The following is a 19,100-nucleotide window of genomic DNA, read 5'->3' as shown; positions in this document are numbered from 1 at the left end:
TGGAAACTGATGAGAGCTTTTTACACAGTCATTTTGAGCTCTGTTGGCAAATTGCTAGTTACCTCCAAATGGCAAAGCCCCCGGTTTTTCTGTCTCTTCCCTTTAAAAACCTTGCTCTTCAGTAGAGCAGACCTGGCATTGTTTCCCACCAGCACTTGTATTTCAGAATAAGACACCAATTATCCCTTCGTAAGCACTTGGTCAGATCGATGCATCATGCCAGGCGATCCTCGCAGCACCCCTATAACTCAGGCTCTGTGATTATCCCCATTTCTCAGAGGTAGGGACTAAGGTTCAGAGAAATCGAGCAATCTGCTCGAGGTCACACAGCTGTTAAGAGCAGAGCCAAGACTGCGATCAGATATGTCTGAATCAAAATCTGTGTATTTAACTATTTGCCATATCATCTACCTATCGTTATGGAGTTTCTTCCTTAGAGTTTTGGGGGGGTGGGGGTGGGGAGGGAGTTTGCACATAGCCTGGCCCCCAGGTTAAGTTCAGTATCAAAGTAAAAGCCCAACAAACAGCCCTCCCTGTCCCAGGACAGCCCAGAGGCTGGGTCTGAGAGATGGCAGGTTTCTGCAAAGACCCGGGTGGGGATTAAGGAGCAGTCCCTTCATGAGCAGGTCCTCAGCCTCATTGTCAGAGCTGTCCATTTCTAGGGTTCCAGGAAGTCTCATTCCATCATCCCTCTTCTGTGCTTTCCCCTCTTTTAAGCGCCTCTGTTCTCCTGGGTGGAATCATGCAGGGCCATTGCTTCCTCCTGGTGGAGCTGGGGCAGGCTCAGGATTCCTGCGGGTGCAGGCGGAAATGATAGAAGATGCCTGGTGGTCTGGCCTCAGGCCCAGCCTCCAGGATTTATTTTGCTGTAAAAATTCCATCTCTTTCTCTGTTGTGAATTACATTATAAAAAGTCTCCTCTAAACTGAATCCAACAACACAGAAAAAGGATTATACGCCATGACCAAGTGGGATTTACCCTGGGTTTAACATCCAAAAATCAATTAATGTAATATACTATTATATCATTGGAAGAAAAGACAAAAACCATATCATCTCAATACATGCACAAAAAGCATTTGACAAAACCCAGCACCCCTTCATAATAAAAGACTCAACAACATAGGAAGAGGAAGGAACCTCGTCCACCTGAAAAAGGGCAGGTAAAAAAATCCACAGCTAATATCATACTTACTGGCAAAAGACTGTATGCTTTTCCCTTAACGTCACCTCTTCTCCCCAGTGTTATATTGGAGGTTCTCAGCTGGGCAACTAGGGGGGAAAAATGACATAAAAAGCATCCATTTTGGAAAAGAAGAGGTAAAATTCTTTATTTGCAGATGCCATGGTCTTATGGATAGAAAATCCTAAGGAATCCACTAAAAAAGAATTAGAACTAATAAACTAGTTCAGCAATGTTGCAACATACAAGGTCAATACACAAAAAGCAACTTATTTCTATACACTTGCAATGAAAGATCAAAAGTGAAAATTAAGAAAGCATTCATAATAACATCAAAAACCAAAAGATTTAGGGATAAATTTAACAAAAGAAGTACAAGATTTCTACTCTGAAAACTACAAAAACGTTGTTGAAAAAAGTTAAAGAAGATGTAGATAAATGGGGAAATACATCAAGTTCATGGATTGAAAAAACCTAACATTGTTAAGATGGCAAGAATTCCCAAACTGACCTGCAGATTCAATGTAATTCCCAAAAAATGCAGTCTGACATACTGGCAGAAATTGAAAAGCTGATCCTAAAAGCCACATGGAAATTCAAGGGACCTTCACTAGCCAAAACAATCTTGAAAAAGAAGAACAGAGTGGGAGTACTTACACTTCCCAGTGTCAAACTCACCACAAAGCTGCAGCCAGCAGGACGGTGTGGTAATGGCATAAGAAGAGACGTACAGATCGACAGGATAGAATTGAAAGTCCAGAAACAAACCCTTCTGTTTACAATCAGTTGACTTTTTGACAAAGGTGCCAAGACAATTCCATGGAGGAAGTTTAGTATTTTCGAAAAATGGCCCTGGGACCATTGGCTAGCCACCCGGAAAAGAATAAAGTTGGACCCCTACCTCACACAGTATTCAAAACTCAACCCCCAATGCATCAAGGACCTACAAGTAAGAGCTGAAACTCTAAAACCCAGAGAAGAAAGTAGAAGCATCAATTTTTGTGGCCTCAAATAAAGCAACGATGTCTTAGATATGACACCAAAAGCACAAACAACGAAAGAGAAAATAAGTTGCACCTCCTCAAAACTGAAAACTTTTTTGCTGTAAAGGACATCATCAAGAAAGTGGAGAGACGACCCACAAGATGGAAGAAAATACTTGCGATTCATAGATCCGATAAGGGCTTTGTGTCTAGAACATGTAAAGAACTCTTAGAACTCAATAATAAAAAGACATATGACCCAATTTAAAAAGTGGGCAAAGGATCTGAATATGCATTTTTCCAAAGATAACAAATGGCCGATGAACACATGAAAAGATGCTGGACATCATCAGCCATCAGAAAGACCCAAGTCAAAACCCCCAGTGAGATACCCCTTTACGTCCACTAGGGTGGTTAAATTTTTTAAAAACGGGGAAAAGAAAGAGAAAAGAAAAACACATCATAACACGTGTTCACAGGATGTCGGGTAAAGTGAACTCAGCCACTTTGGAAAGTAGTCTGACGTTTCCCCAAAAGGTTGACCATAAAGTCACTATACGATCTAGCAACTCGCTTCCTGTGTGTGCCCAAGAGAAATGCTCGCAGCGGCACTATTCACAACAGCCAAGAGGTAGAAACAACCCAGATACCCATCAACTGATGACTGGATGCATAAAATGTGGCCTCTCTGGACAATGGCTATCACGAGGTCTGAATGCTTGCTGCAACGCGGGCGAACCCCGAAAATATTATGCGAAACGAAAGGAGCCACAGACACACGCGTGCACACAGACACGACATGTTGGATGATCCCATTTCTATAGAAGATCCAGAAAACACACATCTGTAGAGATAGACAGTGGATAACTGGTTGCCTAAGTCTGGAAGAAGGGGTGAGGGTGGGAACATTCAGTGACGGCTACTGCAGTCTTTGGGGGGTGATGAAAATGTTCTAAAATCAACTGTGGCAATATTTGCACAACTCTGTGAATATACTAACAACCGCTCAATTACACATTCTAAGTAGATGAATTGTATAGTATGTGAGTTCTATGTCAAGAATGCTGATATGAATACGTCATAATAACACATATCTAATAATAAAATATGGCACAGCACAATATAATGATAATAAATATATATTTTAAGTCTCCCTTGCAGCCCTCAACTGAGATAGGCCCATACCCAGGAAGGAGGCTCGGGAGGGGGGGGACAGGCAAGCCCCCCCACGCATCCCGTCTGAGAGGGAGGGGACCCCAGCAGAGCAGAGGGAGGAGCGCGAATCTGGGAGTTGGGGTCCTGCTCATCAACTCTGAGGCTCGGGACGTCACTCAGCCTCTCTGGGTCCCAGATTCTCATCTCTGAGTGAGGGGAGGACTGGCCCCTTCGGGGAGGTTCTGAGAGCTCAGTGCGGGAGTCCATGTCATGCAGAGGGAAGTACCTGGAACCCAGTAAGCCCTCTCCAGCTGCTACTTACTAGGATTACTCAGCTGGGAGATGCGTTATCAGCCTGAACATGAGAAGTGCCAAGTGCACGGTCGACATCGGAGAGGACCAGCTTCCTGCCTTGTCCTTGGACAGCAATGGAAGCCCCCAGCCTCGTGCCTTGTTGGGGCCAGAGCTCCCCGTGTTTCTGCCACTTCCCATCGGGCTTTCCTCCTAACAGCCCTGCGGCCTCTGGGCACCTGCCCTTTCCCACCCAGCCTCCCTCCTGCACCTTGTCAGTGCAAACGTAGAACCAGGCCTTCTCACTGGTCAAAAGGAAAGAAAAAGAAGAATGCCAGCCACCACTGTGGGCATGCACGGCCAACAGCCTCACGATGCAGAACGGTCACCCCTGCACTGTGCAGCTCCCCTGGGACACCCCTGCCCTCCAGGGTGCTCGGTCACACCTGACTCCCCCTCCGATGTGCAGAGCATTTGGTGGGTCCAGCCTTGACTTCCAGCTCTGCTGGACCCACCAGGGGGCTTCCTGTGGGACAGGGTACCATACATAGCCTGTGAGCATCCCTGTCCCCAAGGCCCTGCAAACCATCCACAGCACTGTCACCCCACTTGCCAGCTGTGGCTCAAATACCTTGCCACTCGCCGTTGCTCCTGAGTGTGGAGTTTAGCAAACACCCGCGCTCCCCCAGGGGTCACAGGCCCTGCCTGCCTGCCTGCAGGGCTGTCTCTGGGCTGGGCTGGGCTGGGCTGTGCAGGGACCCACGGGGACACCAGGGCCAGGCAACAGGGGCCGGTCTCTGCAGGGTGTTCACAGCGAGCTCAGGCCTGCTCTGCTCCAGGAAAGCCAGGCGCTGGCTTCTCTCGCTCCCGCTCAACATTCAGATTCTAACTGGCTCCATCACCCCCAAGCCAAGTGGGAGCAAAACCAGCGGAGACCTCTCAGGGCTCCTCTGTGGAGGCTCTCTCCATCACCCCAACTGTCCTCCTCCTCCCCATGCTTCCTCCTCTCGAGGCTGTGCCAGTGGAGGCTAATTGAAAGCTGGTGCGTTGCCATGGCAACATGACCACATCTGACCCCCATGGGCAGGAAGTCATCCGCCCTGGGGTACCTCGCATCCTGCTCCTCTCCCTCATTAGTGTCGAGACTTTACTAAAATAATACAGATTCAGACTCTTCCCTAACTGCTTCCGAGAGAGAAGCATCCCACTCTTTTGTAACCAGGTGCTTTTCAGACACGAGATCCAGGACCTTCGGAGGGGCGCTGTCAGGGCCGTCAGCAACGGCGGTCTTGGGTTCACCCTCAGAGCAGTTCAGAGGAACTCGGGTCACCACCGCGCGTCCTCGCTCCGGCCGGCCTCCTTCCGCTTGGAGACCCGCCCCACTTCCCATTCTGAGGGTCAAGGTGCTAGAAAGATCAGTCAGGTGCTTCCTTCCTTCCTTCCCCCTTTCCAGATCGGAATGCCAGAGGTGGAGGAAAGGCAGAGCGTGCAATTCCAACGACCCGGACCAGGATGAGCTCTGAGAATTGTGTTCATCCGAGCTTTGAGGTTCGCTCTAACAGATGCGCGCCCCGTGCCTTCTAAGACGAACTGTCCTTCCATCCGTAATTCTTTGTTCTGTGCGTGGGCTCATTTCTCCCTTCTCCCTCCTTCTCCCTCCTTCTCCCAGATCGAGCCTAAACGCCTCAAAAAACAGCTTCCAAAAATCCTGAGACTCCTGAAACCGGACGACAGGATTCTGATTGTAGGGACAACACAGCGCCCTTTCGATGCTGAACTTCGATCTTTTTGCAAAGTTTACCAAAAAATTATTTTGGTTCCCAGACCAGACTACGCCTCGAGATTCGGCAAGTACCCCTGGCCCCTTCCCATGTGTGGTGACGGAGGGTCAGCTGGGTGGCGTTGGTGTGTAGGCGTGTGGCACCGGGGTGGGGACCCCGGTAACGCAGCCCCCCAGAAGGTGGCAGACGTGGGCAGAGCCTGGCGGTAAGTACACAAGAACAGGTCGTAAGAGCAAAACCTGCATGTCTGTTCTGTCGCTAACATCGTTCTTTTCACCCAGGACAAAAGGAAACTGAACAGGGATTATTATTTTGGGCCCTGAAGGTGACAAAAGCCATCGCAGGTGCTAATTTTTCTTTCGACAGGTGAATTAGGATGATTTGTCTCGGGCCCACGGTGACGGTGTCTCTCTCAGAGAGCATCATTCTGGCCACAGGTTGATTTTTTTTTAGTTTTCCAGTCTCAAAGTATTAGTCCAGGAGCGTGTTGACTTACTTAAAATAACCATGAAAGATAAGAGCTCCTTTTTCAGTTTTTTCCTCTTGAACAGAGAAATTCAAAATCTTCTTTTGAAACATATTTTTAAGTGGAACTGACACTACAAAAGTGATTCTGGAGGCAGTGCAGTGAAACCATAAAGAGCCGCGAGATACAAGCCCTGAGGAGACGTGGTTCTGAACCCTGGCTCTGCCATGGGATAGCTGGACGACCTTGACAGCTCAGTGGACCTTCTGCGCCTCACTGTTTCCTCTGTAAAGAAGACTGTTTAGTCCCCAGAGCTGTCGTAACCCTTATGTGAGGTGGGCAGCAGGACGCCCAGCACCGTACCAGCTCCCAGGAGACCCTGGGTGGTGCTGGGCTGGGAGGAAGCCAAGATGGTGGCCATGGTTATGGAGAAGGAGTACGTGACCGGGCAGTGAGTGGCCATGGTAGTGAGGTGGTGGTTTCTATCGTCTGCTGCTGTGGACCAAACCACCCTGGCGGCTTAAAACAACAAATCATTCCATCTCATGGTTCGGACGGCTCACAGGCTCAGCTGGAAAGTTCTCCTTCAAGTCTCTCAGGAAGTTGCAGTCGGGTGTCCGTTTGGGCTTCACCTGAAGACGCGACAGAGCTGGACATACGCAGTCATTCGGTCCTGTGACTGGAGTTGTTGCTGGGAGCTCAGCTGGGGCTGCCAACCAGGGAGCCTACACCCGGCCTTTCCATGTGGCTTTGCCCAGCGCAGCGGCGCGGTCCCACAAGAGAGCATCCTGAGAGCAAATGTTTCGAGAGGTTCGGGCAGAAGCTGGAAAGATTCTTGTGACCTAGCCTCAGAAATCACACAAAGTCCCTCTCACCAAACTCCACGGGTCCAGAGCAAGTTCCAGGCCATCCCAGATTCAAGGGCGGCGGACCACACAGGGGCTGAATACTATAGTGTGGCTCAGGGAGGGGTCATCTTTACCGCTCATGGTGGTGGTGATGATGGTAGTGGTAGCAGATTTGATATCGAGGTGGTGATGGTGGTGTCAGTGTTGCAGGTGGCAGTGATGGCGGTGGCAGCCTGGTGCTAGGGAAGAGGAAGGTGGTCGCATGGATGGTGGTGGTGGCAGTGGAGGTGGTAATGGTGGTAGTGGTGCAGCGGTGGTATGGACAGGAAGGTGCTCCCAGTGGAGTTGGGGTAGAGGTGAGACAGCCTATGGTAGCAGTTAACATTAATAGGAATAATGAAAATGACCAGGTCAGACTTGGTTTCTATGCATCCTTCTCCAGTCACAATAGCACCCCCAAAACAGAGGGACTCTGTGACCTTTTCTGGTTGGTCTTAAGCTCCTGGCCCATGTTATCTGCTAGAGAACAACAACTCCATGTGCAGTGCCAGCTCATTTCAGTCTTGATAAACCGTGATCCTGGCTTCACAAATCCGTATTATACTCAAAGTACAGGAGGACATTGGTCTCGATTATTTCTCCATCATTCTAGTGGCTTCTCCATCTCCTGGAGCCTCCGGGCCCTCCAGTGGGTCCTTTGCATTCAGCCAGCATCGAAGGAAGAGAGAAAAGACAGTAGAGAGTATCTCACAGGAGATTTTAGGGACAAGACCCAGAAGGGCTAGGTGTTGTTTCATTCCTGTTGCATTGGCCAGAATGATTCCCATGGCCTCACTGAAGTTCAAGGGGTCAGGGCTGTGCAGTCCCACCAAGGAAAGGTTTGGCACAGAGCTGGTGGGCGCCAGCGGTCTCCACCCACTGGGAGTCTACACAGAGCATCCCCCACTCCTGGCTTTCTCAGAGCTTCCCTGCTCTCATTTCTGTTGGTCAGATTTCCTCTCACGATCCCAGGGTTTGGTGGTGTTTGGGTTTTTTTGTTGTAGATACATATTTTAAGCTATCTTAATGGAACAAGGTAGGGTGTTATTAATTTTCAGGGACCAGAGCATTATTCTTGACTTTGGATTGAATAGTTTCTATTGTTCGACAAAACCATAGGCCCTTTAAAACTGAAGCTGTTGATGCATAACAAGGACAGTTGTGCTGTTTTGATAAAATGCCAGGCATCTGTAAGGACACAGATCAGATTAGAGATTCCAACCCGAATCTCCCCGTGGCGGCATCACAGGGGAGGAAGGAGAAGGCATCCCCTCTCCTGCCGGCAGAGGATAACCCTGCACGCGGGAGTCCTCTTGGGCCCGGGGCTCTGTCCACTAAACCACATGCTTCTCATATATTTCCTCCGTGATGGGTGATTTGTTCAGGTCGCCTTTCTTGCTGACATCATAAATGCTGTCCAGCGTTTCCTCCAGTGACCTTGAAGTTTTCATAGCTACAGTGGCTGGGACATCCATCTTAAAGAAAGACTGTTCCTGTCTTTGCAGTGATCAAAAATGGTCTCTTCCAGCCCATAAAGCATGGGCTGCAAATCCATAACCTGGGCCTCTGCTTGGCCATCTATCTACCAGCAGCAGAGCAGGGAAGGTGTTGGGGAACATTCACCATCCGGCTTCTCAGATCCCTCCAGGCAGGGTGGGGGAGTAACAGCACTGAGAAGGGAAGGGTGGGTCAGCCTGAGGAAGCATAATCCTTAAGGTTTACCAAATAGAATTCAATATCTACCTTCTTTCCCCAAATCAAGCTGTTTCCTTCAAAATGTCTGCAAAGAAAATCCACCCGCAAGGTTGATTAATGCCTCGTCTAGTCCCCAGAAATCCCTCTGGGCCTCCTCTCCCCATATTCCTAATGCTTCCTGCTCTCGCCTCTCTTCCCGGGGGTCTGTTTCACTAATAACCCAATTCATCATAGGCTCCCACCCCAGACCCAGTGTCTGGTCGGATGAGTTCAGTCCATGTCTTCCGATTTTTCTGGAATTCTAATCTTCAGAGACCAGAAGCTCGTCCAAATCATATTATCACTTCCTGGGCTTTTGTAAAATCACAAATAACAAATGAATTTTAAGATACTACGTCATCTCAAGAACACAGTTGGGAGCCAGGACAGAATCCATTTGGAACATCAAAAGCAGAGAAGGCGATCCAAAGACCAGATTCTTTTCAGTCTAAAGAAGGGAAAGAGAATGTAGATTAATTCAAAGAAGCGAGGAGCCTTTGCATCCAAGAGAAGGAAGGTAAAAGACAGTACTCAGTCTGGAGAGCACGTCGGCTGCCTTCACCACACTCCATTCGCTGATCCGGTCCTCCCCACCACCCCACGGCCAGCACCCACGTCTGTTGTGCTCTCATCCTCTCCACCTGCACTGCTGGGCCAAGGACCAGGCAGCTGTGGCTGCAGAGCTCATGTGGGGTTCCCACCTCCATGAGCCCCCCATGCTGTGACTCACTCTGCACCTGACTCCTCTCCTAGCCCCACCACGGGTGGCTTTGTAGAAGCAGTGGAAGCTATTCTTTTAAAGGCAAGTCTAGTTCACCAAATATGAGAAGTCAAACTGCTTCTCTTTCCCATTCTCTGGAGTCACTGTGGGCAAGTGGCCATGTCCCACCATAACTGTGACTGCCTCCAGTTGCCCTCACTGGGCCTCCACTAACAAATGGTAAGCTTTGGGGGGGGGGGAATCAATGATGTGTGTATTTGGAGGACCCTTGGCCAAAACCCTACGTATCAAGGATCATACATTCTAAAGAGTCAATAGTGTGTTCCCATGTTCTTGCTAGACCAGAGTAATTGTAGTCTTTGCTCTGTTTCTAAAGAATCTTTACTTGTAGAGAGACCCCTTGTGTTGGGAGGATGGAAGGCTGTGACTGTCATGGCTTAGCAGGGAGGCAGGGATGGGAGCTGGGCGTTGGTTTCTGGCAGCCCTAGCCCTCCCTGTTTGCTTACCCACTGGTCCACTCTATGTCACGGGTAAGAAGTTTGCCCGGGATGCCCAAGGCTGAAGCTGTCTGCTTTCCAGCCTGGGGTATCTACTGGGTCCTCGGCTGAAGGGGCTACACCTTGTGCTTCAGCATAAAGCATGCTCCCTGCTCAGCTTCCAGAGTCACCATTCGGACCTGTTCACACTTTTTTTCAATGTTATAAATCTGGGCAGGGACACACATCCCAAGGGATGATGCTACCTGGTCATTGTTCTTACTTTTCCCATGCGTTATATTTTCTGATTTCTAAGTCTTCCTCATTTATGTCCAGGTAAGGGTAATCTGTTTTACAGAAATATCCTTAGATATAGTCTGTATTTATGCTTTAATGAGCATTAGGAAACTTTGGTACAAAATGGAATGACTCATGATAATTACAAGAACAACAGTAACACCACTACAGGAAAATAAACTGCCCACCGTGTGCGACGTCAGTGCTCTTCTAAGCACTTTCTCACAGCAGCCTGAGAAGTAAAGCTTTCCACTTGCATTTTATAGGTAAGCCTGAGATGGATTCAAGCTCAAACAGACCCACCAAAGAAAGTAGCAGAGTAAATCTAGGGGGTTAGGTCCGTTTGGTGGCACACGTGGCCCTTGATGCCTAACCTTACACAGTTGGGAGACACAGTATAGCCCCAGGGTAATATGCACCCCTTCCAGCAACTCAGCTCACCACAAGGCCGACGACCACCCCCCCTCCATCACCACCAAAGTCGATGGAGGAGGAGGACTGTTAAAATGACTCATGACCCAAAATCCCATTCTATGATGTGGCTCATAGATACACGGCAGGTCATTCTATTCCTGGACGGTAATTAGACCTTTTCGTTTCATCAAGTATTTGTGGATCGATGTATGTAGGTGAGCTGGTCAAAGAGCAGACCTGACAGTGCTCAGATTATATAATAATGGTCATTAAAAAACTGTTTCAAATATTCCTCAAAGAAGGTCAAAATGCTTGAGAGACATTTGAATCAGATCCTCCCAGCACTGCGAATGGCTCAGAGACAGGTGCCTTGGCAAAGCCTCACCTTTCTAGCCGTCTGGATACAACGAAAGAAGCCACGGTGAATCTCATGTACTTCTCTCTCTTTGTGGCCTGGATGTAATTCCCTGAGTGTGATATTATTTCAAATGCTGTACGCGAGTCCATTCCATCTCTCAAGTTCAGTAATTCCATAATTCATGTTCACCACATCCCTGTGTTCTAAGAGAAATCTCTCTGTTACCCTGGGTCCCACTAACCCGAAGAACCACCGGGAACCCCCCCAAGGGATTTCAGTCAACCTCTGCCTGTTTACACTGGGGGGAGGGGAGAATAAGGGTCAAGTTGCACCCAAAGGGAACTGAGCCCACTGGTGATGAATGGAAATTAGAATCTGCGTTCCAATTCCACATAGAAAAATAATGCACAAAAACTTTATAACTAAAAAAAAGTGAAACTCCCACTCCTCCAAACACTTTGGAAAATAAAATATTCTGATGAGCAGAGATCCCATATATACTTTATCTGAATTTTCCAATGTTGAAAGATTTTGAACATCTTTGAAGATACCACCCTAAAACTATACTGAATGTGATTTCATTTTTTCTTCTTTTGTGGGTCTAGGACCTCAGGGCCATCGGTATGCATGTCTTCTGGTTGAAAATCACTCAGAGGAAAAAAAAGTACTTAGTTATGTGGCTTCCTGCTCATTTGAATTACCATTGAGTGGAGTGTTCCCCCCGGACATTCCTTTCTTGATGAGATGCAACTTTGTACAAGAACCAGATAACACTGCTTTCTCTGTGGTGACCTTTGTTCTCTGTGTCTTTTCTACTATCTTGGATACAATAGTTTTGTGGAAACAGATCATTCAACGCAACGGAGGCGTCATTACCAATGCCTTGAATATAAGTTGCCTGGCAAAGGTCACCGATGGCTTCACCCAGGGACACATAGTCGAGGCGGTTACAGGTGTGCTCACAGACCGCCGAATCCGGCAGCAAACTTACAAACCGCTCATGGCAGTGGAGTTCATTGCAAAGCTAACCAGCATGAGCCCCGTGTACCAGGAGGAAGAAGAGAGCTTTAAGGTAAACGGAACACCTGTGCGGCCAGGTTCTAGCTGCAGACGCTTGTCACATGACCTCCTCCCTCTGGTTCCTGAGTTTCATGAATTTGTCATACACAGTGAAATTTGGAAGCTTGAAATTTTTAGATCGCAAATTCATTCCAGCCTTGCCAGTAAAGCATGTGCCTTCCAAAATTTAGGAAAAATTGTGGTCTGTGACCTTATAAATTAACAGCCAAATTGCAGAATTAAATAGTAGCTTTGAAATCACTGGATTCACACACACACACACACACACACACACACACATGCATACACATACACACCATACGTACGTGTACGTGCCTTCCCCTTGGTTCTCCCTGGTTTTTACTTCATGGTTTATGCGATGGAACAAGTTGGCCATAAAGAAAACCATCCCTCAACAGTGCGTTTCAAGCCCGCGTTGGGTTTGTCCCAGATTTGCTGTGGCACCTTCAGTTTTCAGCGCATTTGCAATAGGAAATCACAAAAAAACTCACCAAAGTTTAATTTTCTAATTTTTTATTGTATTCTGTGATGTTCACAGAATTTTTTAGATCTAGAGGAAACTGAGAACCAGCTCTTCCAAATCCCTCTCTTGCAGGAGGAAAAGAAGTTGCAGAAAGCTATGTGCCTTATCCAAGCAAATCAGCATGCGAGCCTAGATGCCCCGGCCAGCAGGCATACTCACACTCCTTTTCATCAAAATGAGTATGGTTGTGTTCACTTTTCTGGACCAGGAGGCAGTTTCCTTGGCCAACTGGGAAAACAAGGGTGGAAAGTTATATCCATGCAATTATACCCACCACCACATTGGCCATGCAATCATCAGAAAAAGAATCAGAATTCTCGGCTAAGCCTTGCGTGTCTGGAAGCCTGCTTAAGATTAGGAAAATTTCCCTCTGCAATGTATCACTTTTCCACCAACTCTAAAACTCGTGTTTCCCTCCTGCTTTGCTACTAATGTTTCAGTACGAGGTGGAAAAGAGTCACAATACTGATCCCCCCCAAAATTATCCAGCATAGCGATTGGCAAACTTTTCCATAAAGAGCCAGATAGTAAATATTTTAAGCTTTGAGAGCTCCACAGTCTCTGTCACAACTATTCTCTCCTGTATCATAGTACAAAAGCATTCATACACAATATGTAAATGAAAGGGCATAGCTGTGTTCTAATAAAACTTTATTTGCAAAAACAGTCAGCAGGCCAGATTTGGACCATCAGTTATAGTTTTGCTGACAGTGGTCTAGAAAAACTGCAAAGAAATATTTCCAACTCCAAGCTGGAGTTTTTGCCAAGGATTCGAATTAATGTTCTTGTTAACTGTTGAAACCTTGTTAGAATTAATTGCAAATATTTATCCTCTTCATGTGATATATCCTAATTCTTTTCTGAAATTCCCATTTTTTTTCCTTTGTAAAATGCTCATTTTCCTTCTTATTCTGAGGACTAGGTTTAGGGTATTAAAACCTATGCTTTCTCTTAGCTGGTTTTTAACTTTCCAAAGTGATTTCTAGAAGTTTTTCTGTTACAGGTACTGGAGGTCCGGTAATCAGAACTGATCACACTATTCAAGAGAAGGGAATGCTCCCATTGTATAACCCGAGATGAGAACACATGTGCTTCTCACTTCCGTTCTTGGCATATTTGATCACTTTATTCTTTTTTTTTTTAGCCAACTAAATCATTTTTCCAACACTGCTAGCACACCCCCCATCAATTCTGCTCCTTATCGTAGCCCAAGAGCTCGGCACGGCACCCACCCCAACTAACTGTTCAATAAACATTTTTAGTGGCAAATTTATCGAGCAGTTGGGTTCACACCTGTGAATAATGTGATACTGTGGCTATAGTCGCTTGTGATGAGGCCAGTCATTTCGGCCCTGAGAAATTGGACCTAACCCTGCTTCTGACAATGCATCAGACCAGGACCTTGCAGATTCTCCAAACACATCCTACCCGCTCCGTGTACATGACGGAGAAAATATTTGAGGATAATGATGGTAATAATCATAATAATGTTAGCTAATACTTATTGACTACTTATGTGCCAGGCACTCTGTTTTAACTCATTTAGACCTCATAATCTCCCCATTTTACAAGTGGAAATTGAGTCATAGACAGATAGGCAGAATAATGGCCCTCCAATGATGTCTACATCCCACTCCCTGGAACCTGTAAATACGTTCGGTCACATGGCAAAGGGGAGTTAAGGTTGCAGATGGAGTAAGGTTGTTAATCCACTGAACCTAAAACAGATTATCCTACCTTATACTGGCGAGTCCAACGTAATCATAAAAAGTAGAAAAGGGGGGGCGCCTGGGTGGCGCAGTCATTAAGCGTCTGCCTTCGGCTCAGGGCGTGATCCCGACGTTCTGGGATCGAACCCCACATCGGGCTCCTCCGCTATGAGCCTGCTTCTTCTTCTCCCATTCCTCCTGCCGGTGTTCCCTCTCTCACTGGCTCTCTCTCTGTGTCAAATAAATAAATAAAAATCTTAAAAAAAAAAAAAAAGTAGAAAAGGGAATCAGAAGAGAGAACCAGAAAGTTAGCAGCGTGGGAAGGACCCACTGGTACTCCAAATAGCCCCATGTTGCTAGCTTGAGGATGAAGGAGAGGCCACAAGCCAGGAGAGCAGGTGGTCTCAGGAAAGTGCAAAAGATAAGGGAATAGATTCTCCCCCTGGAGTTCCAGAAAGGATTACAGCCTGCAGACACCTAGATGTTAGCCCAGTGAGATCCATTTTGGACTTCTGACCTTCAGGACGGAAAGACGATAAATGTTGTACATCACCAAGTTCGAGGTAATTTGCTACAGCAGGAAAAAGGGGGCGGGGCAAAGTGGCTTACTCCTAGTCACACAGCTAGAAAGGAGTAGAGCCGAAATTCAAACCATAGTCCAAAGACAATTTTCATACCCATATTCTATACTGTGTCTCAATAAATTAGGAGTTCCTCACCTTACATTGAAAGCAGAGCCAGAGCAAAAAGAAAGATGAGAATAATCCCCAAGAGCCAGAAACAAAGATAAATCTCAAACACAGGGACAACTCTGTGCCTGGCACGCAGCATAGAGAAAGTCAAGGCTAGGAAACAAAAAGAGACTCGGGGCCATGGACGATAAAGTGGCAACACCTCCTGCTTCTGTGACCAGCTCTGTGGTGTGTCGACGTCACCGAGGAGCATTACCTTCAAAGCGTCACTACAAGACGTTCCTCTGGATCTGGCTTTAGAGGATCGTGTTGAAGCAGCTGCAGTACTGTGAGGGAGGGAGGAATAATGAGGGAGACCAAAACAGAGCATCCGACTCAAAATGAACCTGAAAATAAAAATTCCTAAACATTTTAGGAAATCTAGTGCTGAGTTCAACCTGACAAAGATGTTTAAATTCATATAATTCAGATGTTCCGAAACCAGTAAAGGAACGCATCATGTCCGGTAGAGACGTGCAGTATGGTTTAAAACAAAGACAGAAATGGAATAAGAAGAGATAAATTATGGGGGGGGAATCACAAATAGAAAGCTTAGAAATCAAAAACACAATAATTTGAAATGGCAAAAAAATGAGGTGTGAACTCTAGCCCAGACATGGTCAAAGAGCAAATTTATGGGCTGGAGGATGTGGCCTCACCAGAGGCAACACAGAAAACCAAAAAGATAAAATCTATAAACCGCAATTAAGAACCTTTGAAGACACTGACACCTAAATTATACACATTCTGGGAGTAGAGAATGGAAGAATTACCAGAGGAGCAATTATTTGAAGAAATATTTGCTGAAAATTTTCTTGAATTAAAGACGTGAGTTCTTAGATTAAAAATGAACTCCAAGTGACCAGAACAAATTTAAAAAATCCACACACACATGCATTATTGTGAACATAGGAATAAGATAGCAAGCCAGTCTTCAAAGATGCCAGATTGCCTACAAAGGAAAAACGATGGGGCCGTCAGGCAGCTCTTTGACAGAAATCTATTCCAGAAGACGGTGCGGTCATTTCTGCAAAGCGCTGGAGAACAGTAACTGTGTACCTGACATTTATCCCCAACTAAACTAGCACCCAAGAGACGGGAGACGATAAAGACATTTAAAGACTTAGAAAGACTGAGCTAGCTTCCCAGCTAGGGATTTCCCATAGAAATCCTATTTCTATGTATGTGCCCTAGGGAAGTTTTCTCATAACCGTACCAGGAGATACGTACAAATCATGAATTCCAATGTGGTTCCTAACAAAAATTTGGAAATGGCCTATACGTCCATTAATAGGAGAACTGATAAACAACTTGGAGTGTAGTCATTCAGTGAAATATTATGACTACTATGAAGTTTATAAACTAAGGTGTTTCTCAGCTTTCAAACAAAAAGGGAAGGTTGAGAAAAATCCATTCACAGAGCCAGTCGGAGCCCCGAGACGCTTTGTGGGTATATCGGCTCCAGTATTTCTGCCATGTTTTCAACAGTCCCCCTCCCAGTGTTCGTGTGGCCTCCCATGGCTCCCATATGGCCACCAGTCCAGCTTCTGGTGGCCATCTGTGAACCACAGAAGGTCATTCACGTTACCAAGAGAGCCCACACCTTCAGGATAGAGTAAGATCCCCAGAAAGAGGTGACAAGTTGATAGGAAGAGCTGCTGGTTAGATTTGGTCTGTGATTCTCTGAAACAGTTAACTCCTTGAGGTGGAAATTTCACGTTGTGTCAAAATACAGGTTGGAAAAACCCCTGAGAAAGAATTTGTATTAAATATACATTAAATGTCCAAAGTTTAGTGGCTGCTTGCCCCTTCCTTCTTAGAAGGCTTTTCTTCACTTTTAAGAATATTCCGGTGAATTTGTGCCATTTTGATATTTTGCTAAACATCTGTTTTATTTCAGGACTGGTATGCCAAAACCCCCATGGGTAAAAAACGAGCCTTGGCGCTAACGGGAGGAAACACTGAAAAAGAAAAGGAAAAAGGGAAAAAGAAGGAAAAGAAAGGGAAAAAAGAGAAGAAGAAAAAGTAATGCCTTTCTAAGGAACCATCCTTGAGTGTCTCGGGGATGGAGGTGGTCCTGACCCGCCGGGGAGAAGGCTCACCATTGCCTGTCTGAAGAAGACCCCGGCCGACGCCCCGAGCTCACCTGCCCCTGCATCCACTCAGCTCTTCAGTAAGCTGGACACCAAGTTCGATGTCCATCACAATTGTTTCTAGAGCTTGTAATTGTTTCTCAGTCTGTGTAAAGTTTGCGTGTAACCGAAATCCACTCCATACACGATCTTTCCATCCCATCAGTACTAGTCGCCAAATTCACAACGTGATAGTTAGAAAATACTCTAATTTGACAACTAGTAAGTAACTTGAGTCTGTCACCAGCACTCCGGCTTTTTGTTAATCCATATATACTGTATATTATCTTGCACATATTTTAATACATTAATTCTTTGCCCTGTTAATCTATTTTATAGAATGGAATAAAAACTGTTGTCTTTGAACCGACTCAGTAATTTGGTCGCTGGAGCCAAAAAAGATGTTTAAAATTAGCGAGTTTGGGGGCACCTGGGTGGCTCTGTCGGTTGAGCATCTACTCTTGATCTCAGCTCAGGTTTTGATCTCAGGGTTATGAGTTCAAGCCCCATGTGGGGCTCCACGCTGGGCATGGAGCCTACTTAAAAAAAAAATTAACGAGTTTGATCTTCTGACTTTGAAGATGGAGGGACCTAAGCCCAGGGTCACGCAGTGGACATCTGGGGAAGCGGGACTGAGGTCATCCTGCCTTCCAGCCTCGTGATCTTGAGAAGCACGGGGACACGAGTGGGCCGATGGCGAGAGGAAAAGCACTACATAAACATAGGGTAATCGCAGGAAAGAGGAAGCCTGAAGGAAGAAGCAAGAAATGCTAAATGAGAACAAGACCAAAGAATAGAAAAATAATGGTCCAAAGATAAATTGAAATTTTGTATGAATATGAAAGTTTGTTTGGTGGAAGATGGTAAATAACCTGCTTCTAAGTTTTGGTGAGAATGCCATTGGAGGAAGCAGACCTAATTTAATTGAAATTGAATTTATTTATTTATTTATAGATTTATTTATTCATTTTAGAGAAAGAGCGCACATGAGCAGGGGGAGGGGCAGAGGGAGAGGGAGAATCTCCAGCAGACTCCCCACTGAGCACGGAGCCTGACATAGGGCTCGATCCTGTGACCCTGAGATCACAACCTGAGCTGAAACCAAGAGCTAGAGGCTCAACTGACCACACCACCGAGGCACCTCGGACCTAAACTGAATTTCATCTGAAATTTAGGAATACCTTATCTGACCGTTTTGGTCACGCCATGGAAGGTTGTAGGATCTCCATCCCTGTGAACCAAGCTAGCTCTCTGGGTTTTCCTGGATTCCTGGTTGATTAACTCTTCAATGCCCCATGCTTTCCGGGTGTCTTCTGGTCCCCAGCACGTCCCCCCTCAGCTGGTGTCTGCATGGGAGACAGGCACAGATCAGGACAGAGACAGCCACAGGCCCGTGTGCTGGGGACATGCTCTTCACACACCAGAAGGCAACCTCCCGAGTCTGCATTCGTAATGAGCTCAGCTTTCCAACTGGCCTGCTGCAGACGTGCCTCCTCTTCCCAAAGGAACCCAGGTTTCCACAGACGGTGGGCCTGCCCCCCACTACCTGCTTCAGGCTGCGTCTGGCCAAGCCCCGAAGGCAGCTTGACAGATGGGCAGACTCCCCACCCCCACCTCAGAGAAGAGTTCAACTTTCATGCATCCCTGGGCGGTGGCACCGAGACCCTTCCTGTCATGTAGCATGGGAACCAGACCGTTGGTTATGACCCAGGAAGAGACTTGAAGGCTCTAGCATTTGATGCTCATTACAAACGAGTAGGATCTGCATTGTCAAAATCTGAAAGTCATGAGAACTGTAAAGAAATAGTGTTAACATGCGACAAGGAGACAAGACCATGCAACTTGGTTTAATAACAAGTGCACTTGGTCAGAGCTCATACGAATTTGTGTTAAGTTTAATAAACAATAATTAAATGGCAAAAGTGTAACAGACGCACGTGTGTTCCAGCAGCCTCCATCCAGGAGGACCACCCGCAATGACCAAACGGCGGTCCAGGTCTGTGCTCGCCCACAGCCGTAGCCAACAGTCACACGCCACTGCTGAGCACTCGGAATGCGGCTGGTCCAACTGAGGAACTCGACGTTTATCTCACGTGGCTAGGTGACCACGTATTGAACAGTTGGCTTCAGAGTCATTGGTAGGGATAGCCTAACTCCCGTCCCAATGTCCCCTGCTCTT

At 46.6% G+C, this 19,100-nt stretch overlaps 1 protein-coding gene across 1 annotated transcript in view; it reads left to right on the top strand.

The window, feature by feature from the left end:
• IQCA1 (IQ motif containing with AAA domain 1) overlaps positions 1 to 17,236 on the top strand; it is a 146,454-nt gene extending 129,218 nt beyond the window's left edge. Inside the window, exons 17-19 of the mRNA XM_026491627.4 lie at positions 5,282 to 5,459; positions 11,580 to 11,818; positions 16,690 to 17,236. Coding sequence (XP_026347412.2) covers positions 5,282 to 5,459; positions 11,580 to 11,818; positions 16,690 to 16,818 — 546 coding nt within the window. The 3' untranslated portion in view covers positions 16,819 to 17,236. The remainder of the gene's footprint in view (positions 1 to 5,281; positions 5,460 to 11,579; positions 11,819 to 16,689) is intronic.
• The last annotated feature ends 1,864 nt before the right edge of the window (positions 17,237 to 19,100 follow it).

The sequence above is a fragment of the Ursus arctos genome, unplaced genomic scaffold (genome assembly GCF_023065955.2).
Source record: "Ursus arctos isolate Adak ecotype North America unplaced genomic scaffold, UrsArc2.0 scaffold_1, whole genome shotgun sequence".
Taxonomy (NCBI): Eukaryota; Metazoa; Chordata; class Mammalia; order Carnivora; family Ursidae; genus Ursus; species Ursus arctos.
This window is presented reverse-complemented; position numbering and strand designations above follow the sequence as displayed.